The sequence below is a fragment of the Pleuronectes platessa genome, chromosome 3 (genome assembly GCF_947347685.1).
Source record: "Pleuronectes platessa chromosome 3, fPlePla1.1, whole genome shotgun sequence".
Taxonomy (NCBI): Eukaryota; Metazoa; Chordata; class Actinopteri; order Pleuronectiformes; family Pleuronectidae; genus Pleuronectes; species Pleuronectes platessa.
The window spans coordinates 21,854,552-21,874,500 of NC_070628.1; the positions used below are offsets into that span (position 1 = coordinate 21,854,552).

At 41.9% G+C, this 19,949-nt stretch overlaps 2 protein-coding genes across 4 annotated transcripts; both read left to right on the top strand.

Annotated features, from left to right (window-relative positions):
- The first annotated feature begins 4,127 nt into the window (after positions 1 to 4,127).
- On the top strand, positions 4,128 to 8,017 carry si:dkey-93h22.7 (platelet endothelial cell adhesion molecule). 2 transcript variants are annotated; one of them, XM_053419050.1, is made up of 12 exons: positions 4,128 to 4,320; positions 4,411 to 4,437; positions 4,547 to 4,673; positions 4,755 to 4,927; positions 5,842 to 5,992; positions 6,430 to 6,536; positions 6,613 to 6,885; positions 6,974 to 7,279; positions 7,359 to 7,460; positions 7,536 to 7,585; positions 7,724 to 7,789; positions 7,872 to 8,017. In XM_053419050.1, the coding sequence occupies exons 1-12, from the start codon at positions 4,263 to 4,265 to the stop codon at positions 7,953 to 7,955; spliced, it is 1,524 nt and encodes a 507-aa protein (XP_053275025.1). In that variant the 5' UTR covers positions 4,128 to 4,262; the 3' UTR covers positions 7,956 to 8,017. The 2 variants fall into 2 exon arrangements, with proteins under 2 accessions (XP_053275025.1, XP_053275024.1); XM_053419049.1 differs by having other exon boundaries at positions 4,130 to 4,320; positions 5,806 to 5,992.
- Positions 8,018 to 9,591: 1,574 nt separating this feature from the next.
- On the top strand, positions 9,592 to 19,919 carry syngr2b (synaptogyrin 2b). 2 transcript variants are annotated; one of them, XM_053419051.1, is made up of 4 exons: positions 9,592 to 9,966; positions 13,069 to 13,306; positions 15,776 to 15,912; positions 17,351 to 19,919. In XM_053419051.1, exons 1-4 carry the CDS (start codon positions 9,763 to 9,765, stop codon positions 17,609 to 17,611), a joined length of 840 nt encoding a protein of 279 aa, XP_053275026.1. In that variant the 5' UTR covers positions 9,592 to 9,762; the 3' UTR covers positions 17,612 to 19,919. The 2 variants fall into 2 exon arrangements, with proteins under 2 accessions (XP_053275026.1, XP_053275027.1); XM_053419052.1 differs by having other exon boundaries at positions 9,592 to 9,873.
- The last annotated feature ends 30 nt before the right edge of the window (positions 19,920 to 19,949 follow it).

A 19,949-nucleotide genomic window follows, 5' to 3' on the forward strand; every position in this document is an offset into this window, starting at 1 on the left:
GCCAGTCAGTGACGGGTTATACAAGCGATCATACTACCGGATCTCTTCTGCCAAGTGCTCTTCTATTTGGTCCATATTCTTTCTCCTAAATCTTCCGTGATTTCTGCCGGTATTATGGGACATGAAACCGGAAACTAGACTCCGGACGGGATGTAGTAGGCAGACCAATCACAAGCCTTGCGGGCTGCGTGAGGCTCGCGTCGCTTTGTCGTATAGTTAGAAAAATTGGGCGACGCACGTAAGCACGTAAGAAGAGATACATAAGCTCTTGCGCTTGCGGGCCCGTGAAAGCGCAGAAGCATGCGCCGGCCTTAAGAGTCAGTGGAAGGGAGGGCTGTAGTGGGAGAGAGTAAGAGATAAAGAAGTGGTCGGAGACATGAAGTGGGGTTACAGTGAGGTTAGATGTTGAGCAGTTTCTGGTGATAATATATATGCCAGGTGGTTACCAGCTTTGTGAGTAGGAGGGGAAGGACTGAGTGAGAGAGCAAAAGAAGACAGTAAAAGTAAATGGTCAGATTTGTCTGTCTGGATGTTAAAGTCACCCAGAAGGATAAGTGCAGGGCCATTTTCTGGGAAGTTTGACAGAAGGACGTCTAATTCCTCCATAAAATCTCCCAAAGAACCTGGTGGATGGTAGGGAACAACAATAGCTAATTGTACCGGATGAGTAACTGTCACAGCGTGAAATTCAAAAGATGTTGGGGTAAAAAGTGGAAGCGAGTAGAGAGAAAAACTCCATTTGCGGGAAATGAGTAAACCTGTACCGCCACCCCTACCAGTGGGTCTGGGTGTGTGGGTGAAAGAGAAGGCAGAGGAGAGTGCAGCTGGGGTGGATGTGTTGTCCGGTGTTATCCAGGTCTCAGTGAGAGCAAGGAAGTCAAGCGATTGCTGTGTAGCAAAGCCAGAGATTAAGTCTGCCTTGCGGGTAGGTGACTTGCAGTTCCATAGGCCCCCTGTGACAAGGTGTTGGGTATGTGTGGAGCGGGTGGGATAGATGAGACAGGAAAGGTTACTGTCAGGGATATGGTGAGGACCCAAAAGCAGCACAGGCAGACTAGCTGGTAGACAGGTCCAATGGTGAGCTGTGGAATCACAGAGCCGAGCAGGAGCATAACCAGGAGGGAAAAGGCGAAACTCGTGGTCGAAGGCAGAAGGCTGAGGTAATGTCCAGGGCAGAGACGAGGTAGGCAGGTCAGGGATCGACGGGGTCGGCAACAGGTAATCAGTCCGGGGAGAATACGCTGGAAGGCAGGCATTACGCACAAGACAATCTGGCACTGAAGCAGAGACAGGAGAAGGCTTGAATGCAGCCAGGGCTGTAACAGGTGTGGAGAATTGGCCTGATGAGGAGGTGTGGCTGACTGGCAGAGTGGAGCAGAGACAGGTGAGTGGAAAAATACCGGCAGACAGGAGATAAGCAGACTGTGACAGTTACGGTATAGGTGTGAACGAGTGCAAGGCCTATAGTATCTACGATGAGAAATTCGCACAGAAAGTTTATACATATTCAAAAATAAAAATGCAGCTTTATACTCAGCCTCCCCCTCAGCCTCCAACGAAAGACTCCTTTGTCTTTATCCTCCGAGTCTTCACAGATGCTGAAGCTGACGCTCCAAACAATTCCTGGTTTTAAACCAGAGTTGACGATGGTTGGCTACAGCTTTGCTGACCACTCCCCCTGCTCATAAGGCAATCAGGCACCTGGTGTTAATGGCCCGGCAGCAGAAACTCAGCAGAGTTCAAATAACAAAAGGAACTTGTCACTTCAAACAGTGAGTTTCCCAAAAGTCTCCTAATTTGCCACAAACTGTTTCTGGACAAAGTCTATTTACCTCAAGAGTTAAAAAGTAAAAAAGAACTTAGTCCTTAACAGAATTGGAATAAAAATCAAGCAGTTTAACCTTAGCTGGTTCCTTTTTTAACTCAATCACTTGAGTGAAACTAAAAATAGTAAGCAGAATCAAATAAACAACGAAATTCCTTTCTCATCCAATTCAAGGTGAAACCAAACAGTTCAAACTATCAATCTAGTTAACCTAAGACAGCAGATACAATAGTAATTTAGCAGAGAACCTTATTAAAAAATATACTTTGCCCTAATCCAAGAAGTCCAGGAGGATGATAGCCCAGAAGTTTAAAATGCACACTGTTCACAGACCAATCAGAGAAAGAAATTTTCAGTCAGTGGCGCTGTGTCACAACCAGGAGCTGCTGGAAACACATTCTGAACTATTGTCAGTGAACCATGGCGACATCCTGCAGAGCCAGGGGCCAGGAGGGACGCTTCATCTCCGGAGTGGTGGACTGCATTCAAGCCAGCCGATACTCGCATCTCTGTGGTCAAATCAGCCGACACAGAAATTCTACTGCACTCATATACTCACACTTATGGTAAACGCATCCAAACCGCCCAGAAAAGGGACAGCAACGGAGTACTCGAAGTTAAAGGAAGAACACATATGGGCCTACGTCCGGTTTTCAAAATAAAGTGTTGACATGGAGCCTTTACAAAATGCATAATTGAAAAATTATTTCTTGGATTGAATTCACATGAAGTATATATTGTCTTACATGTGTCATTTTTAAGAATAGCCTTTTGACAATATCAATTATGAGATTTTACTAAGTAAAAATCACAATTTTTTTTGCTTCAAGTAGGTAATTTCTGGATACTTCAAATTACTGTAAAAGCACTCATATAAGTGTTTGTACAGTACTTTGAAGTATCAGTTCAGAGAGAGACTGACATTAAGAGATTTTTCAAAGTAAAATCCGACGTTTGTATAATCAAATAAGTTCATTTCTGGATATTTCAAAGTTCTATAAAAACACTTTGCTCATAAGTTCAGAGTGAGACTGATATGCCTGTGTTCAAAACCTCTCTGACTACCTACATACTGAATATATAACATATTTGCTGTATAGATTAAAAGATTTTTCAAAGTAAATCCAACATGTGTACAATCAAATCAGTTGATTTCTGGATACCTCAAAGTTCTATAAAAACACCTTGCACAATAAGTTCAGAGTGAGACTGATATGCCTGTGTTCAGGACCTCTCTGACTACCTATATACTGAATATCAAACATATTTACTGTATAGATTAAGAGATTTTTCAAAGTAAAGTCCAACATGTGTACAATCAATACAGTTCATTTCTGGGTATTTCAAAGTTTTATCAAAACACTTTGCTCAAGAAGTTCAGAGAGAGACTACCCTAACCGTAACCCTAACCCTGCCCAATCACAGTTATTTTAGTGACCAGAACCAGAGGAACCATAATATATATTGCAGGGGACTTCACGTCCAAATACACATACATGCATGGTCAGGAACCACATGAACACCCTCAGGCTACAGCCACAAAACTATATTTTAGTTGAAAAATAAAAAGCACTGTTTGTACGTTGGCGCCTGATGTCCTGGTGAGTTTATGAGCACCTGAAACAGTTAAGTTTGAAAAAACGGCGATCAACGCTCTGTAACATCGAGGATCAGGACAACAGCTCATTCGTCACAACAGCAACAATAACTGATTCTCCACTTCGGGGTTCTGTGTAGCACCTCAGAATGTACAGATGTTCTGAACACTTCAGTGACAGTGTCAACAAAACCTAAACATTTGTTTCAGCACCCCTCCTTTTCTGAGCCTGTAAATGTCCCTCTCTTCCTGAGACGCGAACAGAGACGCAGACCCGTCTCCTGCCAGGAGCAGGCTTGAGGACCTGGACTTTGACTCGTTGCTGAAACAGGCCCAGAAAGGATTGAAGAGGTAGCAGAGCTACGAGCCCAGGATGTGCCGGCGACAAGAAGAACGTGTTGTTTTTTTCTCATGAACCTCAGAGCTTTTCAGAGCTTTTTCTTATGTAGCAAACCTTCATATGTTACTGCTTTTTTTATGTTGTGACTCTCTGAACTAATTCGATTTCACTGACTAAAGGTCAAAGGTCACTGGGACCTCATATGAACCTGGAAAAAGGGCATCTAGACTGTAACTGCCTTGGTTGGAGGACACATTCAATCGCAATGCCATGTTTCTAGTTCAAAATATAACAGTTTAACATTTAAGACATGAGAGGAGGGAGGGGTAGTGTATTGCTATCTGTTATTCACACATGTTTCTCAGTGTGTGTGTGTGTGCGCGCATGTTTGCATGTTTTTTATCCACGGTGCGTAAACCCTTGTTTCAAAACTGGAAAAAACCTGATGCACTACAGTATAGCAAAACACAGTTGGAAGCAGGTTGGAAGTCAGCAGTTGTATGAATGTCAGTCAGTTTTCTTTGAGAATGTTTGCTTCCCTCCTCGTGGTCACGCTGGGTGAGCTAACAATAACCACACAACAGTACGCAATACAGTACCTCAGTTTGAGACTTTTGCATTTTTTGTATTTCTTCTTCCTCTCTACAGGGTTGTGTTACTGCAGACAGGACAGCAGTAAGTTAGTTTTATGGATTATGTGCGCACAGTCAATTAATAGCAAATATGAGCTTAGAAGCCAATAAAGCAATTGAGTGTTTGTGAAATTTGGATTTGTTTTTAATAGATCAGACATTTCTGGGGATTCCACAGCTAATTGGCCCTTCAGAGGCTGTTTTGGGACTAATTGCAACATTCAAATGTGTAGTGCCAAACCACACGAAGAATGAATCTGTCCTGCTGCAGTTATTCAAGTAAGTAATAATACTGTATTCCAAAATGAACCACTGTATTAAAAATGAATAAAAAAACCTCTTACTATCGGCCCTTTCTAGCAAGGATAAAGACACGTGGTTGGGTGAGTATACCTCCCTGTCTGGAGAAGCTGGAACCTTCACCCTGGTCATCAGACTGCACCATGAGGGCAACCTGGAGTGTTTGGCCAGAGCACAGAACAACTCTCACATCAGCTCCACTGTCAGCAGAACACACTACCTGAGGGTGGTTGGTGAGTCTATGTGTTACCTGAGATCACTGTGCAAATTTATGTGTGTCATAAGTCAACACAGTGAGAAACACATTCTTCAAAAAGAGTAGTTGGATGTAACAAGTTACTGTACTTCAGTACATTTTTCATACAAGTTTACTTTATAAGTAGATTTATTTTTGGTTACTATTCACTTTTACTCAACTACCCATGTCAGACAAATATAACTGTACTGTACACTGTATTACATTACATCTTCACATGTATCACTGGTGAAGAAGAAACAAGTGAAATTGATTCAGACACTACAATGGTTTTCAGTTGCACCATTACTTTTAGTATGATATTTGATAGTCTGTATTATTGTTGCATTAAAATACACAGTAATGATGTTGTGAATGTTGCATTAGTTAATAGGCTATGCTCAAAAATGTATTTTAATACTTTAAAAAAACGTCATATATATCTATAAATACATATTTAAATCTATGCCTAAAATATGGAAGAATATAAGCATGTAAATAGAGACAATAAATGTTGTAACAACAGCAAAAGCAGCATAAATGCAAAAATAATAACGTAAAATTTAAAATTGTACATAATATGATTTAACATATCATTAACATAAATAAGTATACACAGAGAAAGTAATAATTTGACTAAAGTCAAATGTTTGACTTTCTCCTCCAGCACTGCTCAAAAGGCATGTTGATACAAGGTGTAAGGTGAAAACTGTACAGCTGAGGCAGATTATCAGTATTATTTGGAGTTGAAATTTCGACCTGATAATGGCAGAAGATGACAGTTACGATGTCGGTCAACACAGTTTTTAAAATAACTATTGGAGTTGATATGAAATAAGAGTGGGATCTCATTGTGCTGCTGTGCTTGTCCTGCAGAGGGAGTGAAGGAGGCACATATTGTTGTTCCTTCAGGTCCAGTAGAGTTCTTTCAAGGCCAGAGTCTGGAGTTGCTTTGTGAAATTACTGCTGGAAACAACGTGTCATATAAATGGCTGCAGAATGGTCGGCTCATCTCTCCGTCTCCTAGTCTTCATCTCTCAGATAACCGTCTCTTCATCTCCAGGTCAGTGGAAAACCGATTCGTACTGTACACTCCACGGACAACTGCTGCTGTTTCACTGAGTGGTTGCTGTGACACTGTCCATGTTGTTGTGAGCAGTCAGAAAAATGTGTTTGATTATTTGATCACTCTTCTAAACTGCTATGGGGATTTTGAGTAGCTTATAACTAGTATCAATGGATATCTGTATATGAAGATGGACAGCAGTACTGCTCCCAAAAACTGAAGCCAAAGCCTTTGGATCTCATCCTGGTTGCTGGCTGATATATAGGTCTTAAACCCTGTCTCTTCAATGTTAGTGGATTGGACATTGGCCACACTGCAAAGCCAGATTTATTTTAATAACACTGATGTTTGTTAAAGGGTGAATTTTGTTTTTAATAAATTATATGATGTAATCCGCATTTAACTGAAATAATAATAATCGGGGTCTTCCTCAGAACCACTTCAGAAAACACCGGCTATTACACATGCATGGCTTCCGACTACTTCAACCATACAGTCTTGTCAAACTCCACAAGTCCTGATGTTGAAATCAGAGTCAAAGGTGAACCATTTTGACTAATGAATACACTCTAAAGATTCTGGACAAAAAATCATCCTCTCACGTCCTGCTCCCTCAGATGTGGTGTCAGCCCCCAATATCTCCTTCACTGTGCTGAAGGAGGACTCCTACAACTACTCTGCTGTGGTCACATGTGAGTCGGCGAGTGGGACCCGGCCTGTCACCTTTTCACTCTACAACAGGACAGAGCTGGTTGCCAATGTGACGAGTGATAACAGGAGGGCCGTATTTAAGTTACCACTTGTCTTGGATCAGTACTCGGGAGAGCTCCAGTGCAACGCGGACAACGGAGCCCAGGCTGCTCACAGTCAGTGGCTGCCCTTTGAAGTTGGTATGATGGCATTGTTTGAAATCGCTGACATGAAGCTACGTTACAGATGACTTTTTAGTAAACGTCAAATCTATGATGTGCCCTTTAGTCTCAGTTGGTGGGCCTGTGACCATGCACTACGACTCCGACATTGGAGAAAACTTTGCTGTGATTGGCTTGAGGTTGTACTGCAAGGCGGCAAAGGGATCTCATCCACGCTACCAGTGGTTCCTCAACAAAACCCTTCTCCGTGACAGAGGAAGTTTCTACTACGTGGTCGACCAGCCGCCAGAACGGTCAATACTCCTGCTGTCTGTGGGGAGGAGCAGCGCTGGGACGTATCGCTGCCAAGTGTCTGACAGCTTTGACAACGCCACTGCAATGAGCAGTGGGAAGCGATACTTGGATAAAGAAGGTGCAGTTGATTCATTAACGTAAAACATCTTTGTCACAATTGATAACTGCGTTAATTCTTCTTCTTCCTGCTCCTCCAGTGCTGAACCGGCTCCCTGTCTTGGTAGTGGCAGTTGTCTTTGGTTGTTTCACAACTTTGATTCTCCTGGTGTCCGTCTGTTATTGTGTTGGAGTGGTGTACAGTAAGATCACAGATTTCTCCAACATTTTAGAGTTCTGTTTTTTCTGGTGTTGATCCTTTTCATTTGCTTCTCGAGATGGGGGTCTGGAGATGGAGAGAATGGCAGTTGCCTACGAAGACGACCTGGTTCGTCACTCTTTCTATATCTGCATCACTCAAAGCTTCAACCATTAATTTACTCCCAGAAGAGCAATTTTCACAGCATATTGTTCTATTTCCGTTGTGTTTTATGTTTTAAACCATGACAGTGCTCTCCTCTCTTAGGAGATATGTGAGTACGGTGAGGATGCAGGTGTGGTGAGGTCAGCCAGAGGGGGGGAATTTGATCAGGTGAGATCAGATTAACCAATGAAATCCATCAGCCAGTCATGTCAGTTACATAAACAAATCTCATGTCTCCTGCACTCTTCAGACATCTGAGGCCTCTGCAGATGAATGGCCCCAAATTGCAGAACAGAAGAAGACGCTGGAGGATGAAATGTTTGAGGCCCTCTGAGGACTCGTCATTTGCTCCATATAATCACACTGCTATGGTTAAATAAACCCCTGCTCGTGATGCTTCCTGTCTGTTCAATGTACCAACATTTGTATTGTACAAGGGCAACACGGTGGTTAGCACTGTTGCCTCACAGTGAGAAGGTTTCCGGGCTTAAAATCCTGAACGTCCTCTTTCTGTGTGGAGTTTACATGTTTACTACACATTCAGCAACAGTCCAAAATATAGGTAGCTAAGGCTGGGGTTAGGTTGGGACCCATTTTTTTTACATCACAACACTGTTAAGTTGCTAATCACGGTCCAGTTTCCATTAGCAATTTCAGTTCAACACAACGTTACCACACGCCACATACTCCACACTTGAGCTTAGCGATATGCACTTCCTTTGACAATGTTCTGTTAAAACATGTGGTCACCAGAGTACTGGTCAAAAATGTAATCAAACAAACAAAAACTATGATGGCTCCAACAGTGAGTGTGATTGCTTGTTTGTCTCCACATGTTTGGCTTGTGATGGACGGAAACTGGCTCGGCCAAATGATCTCTACCCTCATCTGCCCCCCTCCTTCCCACCCACCTCTCCTCTCTCCCCCACTTTCCTCCCCTTCCGCCAACCGGTCGAGGCCCGAATTTTCTCCTGTTAAAGGGATGGTTCACCCCAAAATTTAAATTCATTCATTATCTACTCGCCACTATGCCGATGGAGGGTTGGGTGATGTGTTTGAGTCTACATAACACTTTTGGAGTTTCAGGAGTAAACAGCGTTGCAGCCAAATCCAACACAATACGCATTCTAGGCTAAAAACATGATGTAAATAATCTTGTTTTGAGGCAGAATCTGAGTGTCGTGGCCTGCGGACACTTGGATGACACCACTGCAGCAGTATGGAGGCATTTTATTATTTATAATTTGTTTATGTTATTTTTTTTGCGTTTAAAGAGGGGTTCCCATTTATTTCAATTACATTGGGTTTGGCTGCTGACAGTGCTTGCTCTTTGTGTCAACTGTTTAATATTGTATAGTCTCAACCTTTCTTTGTAAAGCCCATCCATCCATCATTGCATCATCTATAGCGCTTATCCTTTAAAGTTTCAGTGTGTAAGATTTAGGTGAAAGGGATCTATTGGCATCGAGCAAATGTAAAATAATCCTTAAACTTTGTTTTTACTAGTGAATTTCATCTAAACTGTGCAAATTGTTGTTTCCTGTACCTTAGAATGAGCCCTTTATATTAAATACTTTACATTTACATCTGGAGCGAGCCCTCTCTATGGAGGTCTCCTTGTTGTTTACAGTCGTCCAAACTGGACAAAGTAAATATCTTTTGAGTTTTTATCCCAACTGAAGAATACCACCGGTTCTCTTTCTCTCTTCTCAAGTTTGGAAGGGAGGGTGAGGTGAGGGGTACTCAGCTGAAACATACAACTTCACCACTAGATGTCCCTAGATTCGAGACACTGAGCCTTTAAGGGTTGTTGTAGAAACTGGAGCCAAATACGAAATAAAGTTCTTAAAGACAATGAATGTTGTTATTTATTCAATAAAACTGAATTGAGTGGAATCGAACATGACCGTGTCCCCTGGCTGCTGATCTCCGCCCCCCAGACGCGCAGCCGCTGGCGCGCAGCTCCTGTCCCACTGGCTCGACCAGTCCTCGTCTGGAAGAGGAGGCGACAGCAGCGGCTCTGTCTCAATACACTTCAGTTTCAGTTCAACCGCCGTGCCGTGTCGTGCCGTGACGTGCTGTGAGGCCACGTCAGAGCACACTGTGGACTCCGGAGGAACTGCCGGTGAACCGGGAGAGACATGGAAGACGCGGGCGGTGCAAGTGTGTACGGGGCTTCGCTCGCCGGAGGAGGCTTCGACTTGAACAAGTTTGTCCGACAGCCGCAGACCATAGTGCGGCTGCTGAGCTGGGTGAGTGCCGCTGGAGGAGCGAGTGTGTTCATGTGTTCATGTGTTCCGCGGTGCGAGGGGAGGAAGGGGACATTCAACGTGGCCTGGGAACAGGTGCGTCTGGCGAGGAGCCCTCTGACTGACTCTGTGGAGCCGATACATAATATCTAAATATATTTATATATATATCATTTAAATATATACAGCCTTTAGACATATGTTTGTTTTGATCCGCGTTGGCCAGAACAACGGGCTACTATCTGCAGCGTCTCCACGGGGGGCGTCATGTTGCGTGCAGCTGGTGTATGACAGCAGCTCGGTGACAGCACAGGTCAACACTGCTGTTGACAGAGGACAAAAGACAGGAAACACACACAAGTCTGTACTTCTATCCGAGAGGGCGCTCATTAGCACAATACATCACATAGCCTCTTACCCGAACCGTAACCATCCAGACTAAAAGCTTTACATAAACCTAATTCTAACCCTAAAACCAAGTCTTAACCCTCAAACAGTCCATTGGAAAAGTGAGGACTGGTCAAAATGTCCTCACTTTCCAAAAAGGTTGTAAATTGCTAAAAAAAACTGTCAAAAATATATAAGCACAGAAACACACACACACTGGAGGCTTATCACTTCAATTAAGGCTGTATAATAATCTATCGTTGTCTTTACTCTGTTGCCATGATTCCAAGCAGCAGTTAACTTTTTTAATGACTTCATATTATGACTCTTGTAAAGTCAGTTATTTATAATTTAATAAGTTAATATTTTCAAAATGAATGTGAGACTGTATAGAGACATTAATAGACTATATACGTTTTATGGGGAGTTAGCTAGAAGTGGTATTTACATAGAGAATGCTACTCATCCCCAGGGAAAGTTCTGGGAAGTTTCTGCACACGGTGGATCATCTGTTGCGAGGTAAATCAAATGGCACAGATTTATATTATGTGTTGATGACATTGATATGCTATGTGTAAAATGAAACTCAGCCAGACAGGTTGTGGCATCACATATAGGACGCTCTGAGTGTTTTGGAGCTCGCCCACAAAGGGATTAGATTTGATCTAGCTGTCCTTGGCGGCCTCCTTGGTGAAATGAAACTATTAGGAACCTCATTTAATGGGAGTTTTACTGCTTTCATTTTGTTAGAGGAGGATCGCTGTGAGGACGGTTGATTTACAGGTCTTTGATTCTCGTGAGTCGTAAACCACCTCTGGCTAAAGTACAGCAGGGTCAGAGTGAGGGAAAAACACGGCTTAACCTGAACCGTGTGGTGGATAAAGACTGAGGACACAATGTGCCCTCGGTTGCCACAACAGTTGTTTATACGCATGCACATTTGTGTGTGTGATTTAAAGAGAGATTAGATATGTGTCTCTAGTAAACAGGGGCTGGTGGGCAGGTAAGGTGATACCTCCCCTCGCTGACCCTCTCTTACTCTTGGAGAATGTGTGTGTGGGTCTCTCTTTCTCCCTCTCTCTCTATCTTTTACACACACACATACAAGTACATATACACACACACACATATACTTTGCAGCTGTGTCCAACCCACCAAATATTCGCCTCGTATGCCATCCATCTCTGGTTCCTTTATTCTTGCTTCATGGACCAAGTACCTGCAGTAAAAGAAAACTTTGTTTGCTCTGTAACCCCGCCTACATGTCCCACAATGCACCACACCCGTTCCCGGAACAAGGAGAGTCTTGTTCTTGGAACAACAATCTCAAATTCTTCAGCTATCTTGACTGTAAATGCAGATCTGGTGGTTTTAGTTTATGTGTAAATACAAGACACCATTATTTCAGGCAGAGCTTCGTAACATCCACCGAAACAATATACTTTTTGTTCACATGGGACATTTAGTCGTTTGTTTGACATCTGTCACTCAACTCTTTCCATCTGTGTATTTATGTCAAGCGACATCCATCTGCTCCTCTAACAGTCCCCATCTCACTTTTGTCTCATGCTTTGGAAGTCCCCGCGTTCATGTCCCTCAACGTCTCTCCTGCTCAGTCCATTTACCTTTTGTCTCGCAGGATTACGGCCTCTCCTCCTTCCCACGCGTTAAACAGTCCCTGTCTATCCTCCTCCCATATCTCATTATGAGTGTTGTTAGGGAAGTGGTGGCATCTCCAGAGTCACATGGCAGGCAGCTGCACTCAGAAGTAGGTCACATGGTTAGGTGGGTAACCAGAGCAGACAGTAACAGACCACGGGACGCTCAGAGGGACCTGGCAGCAGTTAACGCTCTTCGATTTCTGAGCACAAGAACTTGAGGGTGTTTCAAGAGTCAGCAACAAGAAAAGACTGGGCGACGTTGCTTAATAATCTATGTTCGATGTGAAGTAGAAATGGATACAGGTGTTTGTGAAATTGTTTTTCATTCCAAACTGCCTGTTTGGAATGTTCTGTCTGTGTTATTGCGTTACTTCAGAATTATTCCTCGTCATTAGGGACCCCTCCTAAAACAGTTCTACAATCTAATTCTACAATTGTTTGTGTGTTGAATGTTGTGTGCAGAGCTTTTTATAAACAGTCTATGGTGCAGAGTGAAGTTAGAAAACTTAACGTTCATCCTATCTGGTTTACCTGCAATGAAGCTGTTTCCCATAATCAACCGTATTCTGTTGTTGACTAAATATTTTCTCACATAATTTTAGTCTGATGACTATAGTCAAGTAGACACAAACTAAACCTGAGGAGGTTTGCTTATTTTGTAATGTTTTGATTCATTCTAAGGATGTTAATGTTTAGATCGCCCTCTTTTGTTTTCCATTTGGGCGGCTATTGTCTTGATTGCGAAGTCTTTTGAAAGCAGACTCAAATTCCAAATGTCCAGGTGTCTGTGAATGCACCACAAAGGAAGAGTTTACCAGATCATTCCTTTAACTGAAATGATGACAATGACGTGAACTTGATACAAAATAAAGTTGATTATCTGTTTGATAAGTCTGATTGTAGATTTTCATATTGTACTTGCATGAAATGAAACAGACTCAAAACATTTAGTTTTAACATTTGGTGAGGAATACTGTACGGTATGCAGTGTGAAGTTAATGGATAAACTTAAAGTAAACTGCGAAATGCACCTTTTAACTGAGGAAGTTGAGTTGAGCAAATCATTGATGGTTTAAAATTTTTGAATAAGTCATATATTCCTTCACTTTACATTAATTTCCACCTTCCTCCTCTCTGTGTTTGGATGTAGGTATTTGCCATGGTGGTGTTTGCCTGCATCACAACAGAGGGATACATCAACACTCCCCAAAGTGCCGAGGCAAAGTGCATCTTCAACCAGAATAACTCGGCGTGTCATTATGCTGTTACCATTGGGGTGATAGCCTTCCTGGCCTGCGTGGCCTTCCTGGTGTTAGATGTTTACTTGCCTTTCATGAGCAATGCACAGGAGAGGAAGTACGCTGTCATGGCCGACCTGGGATTCTCAGGTGAGCCAAAACTTTATTGTTTAAAACTAACATTAAAACTACTCAAAACTAGCATAATCTCTGTTATTATCTTAGCAATGGATCAAATTACCATGTGTCATCTGAAAGGTGCCACTCATAGTGACAAGTCTTTATGAAATGATTACAAATTCTGCAGTAACTTACAGCTGTGCACTGTTTTAGCTTCTTCTTTTAGCCCGTCCCCAGAACACAACTTAGAAAGATGTTAAGATTCAGCAGATTTTGATCAGAAGAGCAGATGCTGTTGTAAATGAAAACCCTGTGTTTTCCCAGCTGAATGTATAGGTCATGTCCTGCCTCCTGCTCGCGCTACTCTGGGGCCACACCTCACCTAAATGTTCCAGACATTTTCCTGTTGTTGGGAATGCATCTCCTGCTGCGTTCATTATATGTGAAAGACAAACATTGTTCATGTCTGAATACGTCTCTAGAAAGGTTAGCAAACAACTAGAAAGTCTTGTAAATCCCTAAAGAGATTGTTTCACATCTTAAATCCTCCTGTACTGTCTTGATCATCCTGCAGATTTCTCCAATGTTTTGTTGCCTGACAACAGATGTGCTGCAGATAGTCAATAGCTCTTTACTATCAGGAGTTTACCAGAAAAGCCATGAAAGCCTCAGTCAGTAAACCCTATTAAAAAGAAGGAAAATCTGCATCCTTCCATTCTGAGTAATAATAAACCCATACTATACCTGTCCCCTGTCACTAAAATCATTGACAATGCTGTTTTAAGTCATTTCTTTCTGTCAAGACATTTGCCAGCCTGTATTTTGACCCCACCACAGCATGGAGACTGCTCTTATCAAGGTTTTGAATGATTTCAATCTCAGTCCTCGTGCTACTAAACCTCGTTGTTGCTTTTGATACAGTTGATCACAGTGTATTAAAAAACAGACTGGCGCACTGTGTGGGTCTTTCTGAATGTGCCCTGAACTGGTTCAAGTCTTACATCCATGACAGAGACTACTTTGTATGATGAGCTAGATGCCTATCAGAGCGTCTCCCACTAACATGTGGAGTGCTGCAAGGGTCGATTCTTGGGCCTCTGTGGTTCAATCTTAATACACCTCAATTAGCCAATATGATTCAAGATGGTATGATTTCTTATCACATGTATGCAGATGAAACACTGGGCCATCAAACAACTATAGCTCATTGAATTCCTTATTAAAGTGCATGAAACACCTTAGTAGCTGGATGCTTCAAAATTGACTGCAGTTAAATGAGGACAGATCGAAGTTATTCTCTCTTTATTGCCGGAAGAAAGACACAGACTCTCTCCTGACTTTAACAGCCTGTCATTGAAAAATCTAAAACCAAGCTTGTGTTGTTTTCCTCAATTCAAACCCAATTTTCAGAAATCCCATTAGGTCAATAAAAAAAAAAAAAGCCTTCTCCCATTTAAAAAATAAGGCAGGAATCATAGACTTGATGTCAAAACTCAACCTGGAGATTTGTACTTCCATTTATCTCCAGAAGGCTGGATTACTGCAATGGTTTACAAGTCGGACAGCTCCAGGCGTACCAGAATACTGCTGCCTTATAAAGAACCGAAATAAGCCTAACAAGTTCTCAGATCACTTCACTGGTTTCCTATCTCTGAAAGAATTGACTTGGTTGTACTTTATAAAGCAATTTGAGTTGCCAGTAGTATGATATGTGCTTTACAAATATATTTAATATACAAATGTTTAATAATGTGTTACAGACACTTCAGATTAATATGTCTAAAAAACATGCTTCTTAGTGCAGAAATAATAGAATTAAACATAGTGGTAGTACTAAAAAGGGCTTGCAGACCCAGTGGCTGGTAGTAAAATATTCTCAGGACACTCAGTTTTTATCTGTGTGAGAGATGCAAATGTTGATTTTACCCCAGGGAAGCTTTTAAGGGATGAAAGTCATGAGAGAGGAGTATCTTCTAATCCCATTTTTTTCTCCTCAGCATTATTAAATGTTCTTAAGCCTCTGAGTGGTTGTTTCTCCTCATAAGTTCCCCATCTGAGTTGTACTTTCTTCATTTACTGTAAATGTGAGCCTCTTCGTACTGAAAGCCTCTGATTGTTGGTGTAATGTGGGACAGACCGCCTTCCTGTGTTCCTGACATAACACAACATGTAGGGCCTATTATTCCTCGAAGCATACAGTAGAGGAGCAAGCAGCAAGGGGGGGGGGGGGGTAGAACAACCTCACAGATTCTGCTAAAATGCAAACAGCCAAATCACAGTCATCCATTCATCAAGGAAAACAAAGAATTGGTAGTTTCTTAAACAGCTTGTGGTCATTGGAGCAGATGGCGACAGGAGAGACCTTTTTGTTCTGTTTTTCATCCTTTGTGTCGTTGAATTTCTCATATAATTTTCAACAGAGTGCTTTTGATGTTGTTTCACACAGTGTGGAAATATGATCATTCATTCTGCGTCTGCGCATCTGTCTGTGTTTTCTAGGGGCGTGGGCCTTCCTGTGGTTCGTTTGTTTCTGCCTGCTGGCCAATCAGTGGGGTCGCACTCAGGATGTCCGTGCTATCCCCCAAGATGCCGCACACGCCACCATCGCATTCTCATTCTTCTCCATCGCCACCTGGGTGAGCAGGGCTGTCTGTGTTTTTATTAAAACAGCTGAAATGTTACCATGTTACTTCAACACTGAGCGACAGCTGGATTAAGAAGTTTAATAATATGATTGTTGCCCGGACTAAGATCTGACACTTAGGAGATAACTAATGGTGCTTTCTGCCAATGAAGTTGATAAATTAGCTTCAGTTTTACCTCCAATGCAGATAAAACCAAACTTTTTCTTATAAGATCCATTTTGAAAAGAGAGAAAACCATAAATCATCCGGGTAATCCTGCCTCACAAGTAAATCCAGCAGTGAAAGGTCTCTGGGTTACTCATGACTCAGACCTTAGCTTCAAAAACCATGTTGATAATATTACAAATCTGCCAAACGGACTCATGCCTTTATCTTTTCATGATTACATTACTGTAACGTCCTGCTAACTGGCCTCCCCAAGACACAGTCTACTACTGACCAGATCACTCCAGTAGGCTACTCACCTCTCACAAGGAACCTTGTGTTTTACCAGACTGTTCTACCAACCTTAGTTGACTCAATCCTATTTTATTGGTCATATCATTTTATTGTCTCTGGTTTTAAAGTGACTCTCTGTCTTTTATTATATATTTTTTTTAATTGTTTTTGATTGTCACCTCTAACTGTTTAACTTTTTTGTGAAGCACTTTGAGAGTTATGAAAGGTGCCACATAAATATAATTCATTATTATTATTACTCATTTAAAGCTGCCATTTACTGCAGTTCCTGCAAGAAACTCCCCTTAAACCTGCTTGAGATCGTTACATCTAGGGCACAAATTAATTACTATTTTCATCATTGATTAATCTATTGATTATTTTTTCCATTGATTGATAAGTTGTGTGGTCCACAACAATTTCGGGAAACCCTAAGATGTCCCCCTCAGATGTCCACAAACCCAAGATATTCACTTTACTGTCTACAGAGGAGTAAAGAAACCAGAAAATATTCACATTTATGAAGCTGAAATCAGACAATTTTTGAATTTTTCTTAAAAAAAGACATCACCTACACCAATTAATAGTAGTTGGTGATGAATTTATGAGTTGATCACTGATTAATTGTTGCAGCCCTACTTATTGTGTTGTGTTTAATGTCAAACCTTTGCCTGGTTATACAGCTGAAGTCACTGATAGTACAAGGTTCTCCAGGTTGGTGCGTTTAAGTGCTGGAAGGGACGTCTAATGTTTGACTCTTGTGTCAGCAGAGAAGTTTTATTGCAAGCGACTGTTCTAAAGTTGAGCCATTGACTTCCATGCTGTGTAGCTTTTGCACTCTCTCAATAATAGATGAACAAGAAAAGGATAACCCTTATTGTCCAAATTTTAAAAACATCCTCGGCATTAGTGTGTAGTCAAAGTCATTTATCAAAAGATAATCTTTCAATGGACCTGGACTGACCTCTACATTTCTCATCTCACTGTGCAGGGAATCCTAGCCTACTACGGGCTGGTTCGTTTCCGCCGTGGTACCACTGAAGTTACGCTCCCGACCCACGCAGTGCCACCATCAGATCACCACACCTCTTACCCTCCAACTTACCCCCCCACCACCTACAACCCCACCACCTACACCCCTACCAGTTACGCAGCCTATCCCAGCAGCATGCCCGACATGCCTCAGCCGCCTCCCTTCTCCTCGAAACCCCAGCCGCAAGGAGACGTGGGCTACCTGCCACCCAACTACTGAGGCAGAGGGATCTGACGCGGGCGAGGTGGTGTCCTCACTCATCTGTGGATAGTGTGATTGGAGTTGCACTGCACAGGCACGGAGCTGTATCATATTGATGTGGTTTTACGTTTGATTTATAAAATATTTTGTTCTCAGACGTGAGAACCTGAGCAGTGCAACTGCGAGTCACAGATGTGGGACACTTCAAACGGTCCGCGGTCAGATCTTGATACGTCAGGCCGGAGTGTCGAGATTAGTGCTGACGATGATTAAGCAATCTGACTTTAGACCTCTGTGCAAAGATGCAACTCTTACCTCAAATGGGTCGATCCTGAAGGGGAGAGGGATGATGGAATGTACCCAGGAGGTCAAAGGTCACATCTTGTGACGTTATAAAGCTCCAGTCAGAGTGGAAGAATAAAAGCACGTTATGTGTTTACACTTTACTCTCCGTTGGAACCTGAGAATGTGCATTTGTACATAATTGTCGCTATGCAAAGCTGGCGTTTTTATGGTTGTATGTGCTATTTACTTTCTTATTTAGTTTAGTGGATTTATTTCCCCCTCAGTGCAGTTACAGTATTTTGATGCCCTGTAAATAGTTTAGGATGTAAAATGAAATAGTACAGTGGCAAACAACCTCTATAAAGCCAAATGTCCTGTGCTTGTGGGCTAGGGTTGGATTTTACAGTTTGCTATATCACCATAGAACACCTTTTGAAACAAAGTTTTAGGGGTTAAATAATCTTTGTACTGATTGAAAAACAATCTTCAGGTTGATGATGACATGAAAACAACCCCCCCATTAACTGAGCTGTGACGATGGCTTTAATGGCCTTAATGTGTTAAATTTGCCAAACTGCCGAGTCATTGGTGGGACGTGCGTAGTCAGTGTTGCTTTTTAAACCTGCAGCTAAAGTTCAGATAGCGAGGAGGGAGGGGAATGTAGATAACCATGCACTTATTGAACAAGTCTATCCACTGAGCATGTCCTATTTCTGAAGTCATTCATTAACCACTATTAACAATGCTTCTTCTTCTGTGTAGGAGTAGTTTGACCTCACACCTGATCCAAGGTCTCAGTGACATGACATGTCCTGTTTACACACGTAGTCCGAGCTGTTGGAGGCAGACTGCAGCGTGTGTGTCTTTAAAGATGACAGAGTAACACTTTAGCCTGCGACAGTGAGAATCGAACAGCTGTCCTTGTTTCCTTTTTGCCACTCAGTGGTGTTTGTCAGTTTAACACCTCAACCGCCTACCGGCAGTCGCAGCTCAGTTGCAGTGACAGTCATTGGCCTGAGATCAGTTTATTTTATTGTTCCATGGAGGTGTAGGCTGACATCACAAATGACACCATTATCTGAAGCTATACTACAAATTGAATGTGATTATATTCATCAAACTTGACTGTCATTTGCAATGATTAAAAAACGGATTATATGTTTTTACCCACGTGCAGTGCATGAACTACTGAACCCACAATATGAGATTAACACTGCTGATGATTTGTCTTTTGTATCTGAAGGAGAAAAAACTAAACTCGTGTTTTTTTGGGGAAATTAAAGTGAATGACAGTAAACTGTCCCATGAATACTGACACAGTTTCAGTTAAACAGTTGTGGGTCCGACTGCACTAGAGGGATTTTCTTTAGCTCTGTTTCATGCTCTGGAAAATCAAGATAAAACTATTGTGTGAAAACTTCAGAGTATTAACAACTGCTCATCTTGAATAACTCAACTGATCATGAATTTCATAAAATTGTTCCTTTGGACTTTGTCTCCAGCAGCTTCCTGCACACTTTTGTAAAGTTAATGAGGATGTTGACTCATGCACACACATTAAATTTACAATGAGCTTGCCAACTTGACTTTGTTGATTTTTTTGGTTGGTTTTGTTATATTGTTAGTGCCCTGTTTTAGATGTGAGAAGACGGGAACTTTTCTTGTTATTCACATCCCAGCTAGATTTGATACCTCCTCCAAAGAGAGGCCATTTGTTTGCTGCTGTCATGATAACGTAAAAACTATAGTATTTTTCCATGACGTTTTGTGGAGGGGAGAAGCATGACCCAAGAAAAACCTTACATTTGAGAGAATCAGGATATTCAGGCAGATCCAGGAATTCTGTATCCCTCTCTCCAATATGGCAGAATACAGTGTTTAACCATGGTGCAGCTATGTACTCTCAAAGTGCCCTTCTGGTTTTTACTAGCATTTTTTCCCTAATCACTGAAGTTGTGATGTTGCCATTTGCTTTCATCTGTTGGTGTAAGGAGCATGACTTTTTCAAATCATTGTTTATAGAATAAAATCACTCACAGGATGTTTGGACATAGTGAGACTTTTGACTGTA

Excerpts from the sequence above, each read along its gene's own strand:
- si:dkey-93h22.7 (XM_053419049.1), top strand. The coding sequence starts at position 4,263 with ATGAATGTCAGTCAGTTTTCTTTGAGAATGTTTGCTTCCCTCCTCGTG. Across the intron at positions 6,886-6,973 it reads GTGGCTGCCCTTTGAAGTTG|TCTCAGTTGGTGGGCCTGTG; the intron begins GTATGATGGCAT and ends TGTGCCCTTTAG. Across the intron at positions 7,586-7,723 it reads TTGCCTACGAAGACGACCTG|GAGATATGTGAGTACGGTGA; the intron begins GTTCGTCACTCT and ends CTCCTCTCTTAG.
- syngr2b (XM_053419051.1), top strand. The coding sequence starts at position 9,763 with ATGGAAGACGCGGGCGGTGCAAGTGTGTACGGGGCTTCGCTCGCCGGA. Across the intron at positions 13,307-15,775 it reads GGCCGACCTGGGATTCTCAG|GGGCGTGGGCCTTCCTGTGG; the intron begins GTGAGCCAAAAC and ends TGTGTTTTCTAG. Across the intron at positions 15,913-17,350 it reads TCTTCTCCATCGCCACCTGG|GGAATCCTAGCCTACTACGG; the intron begins GTGAGCAGGGCT and ends CTCACTGTGCAG.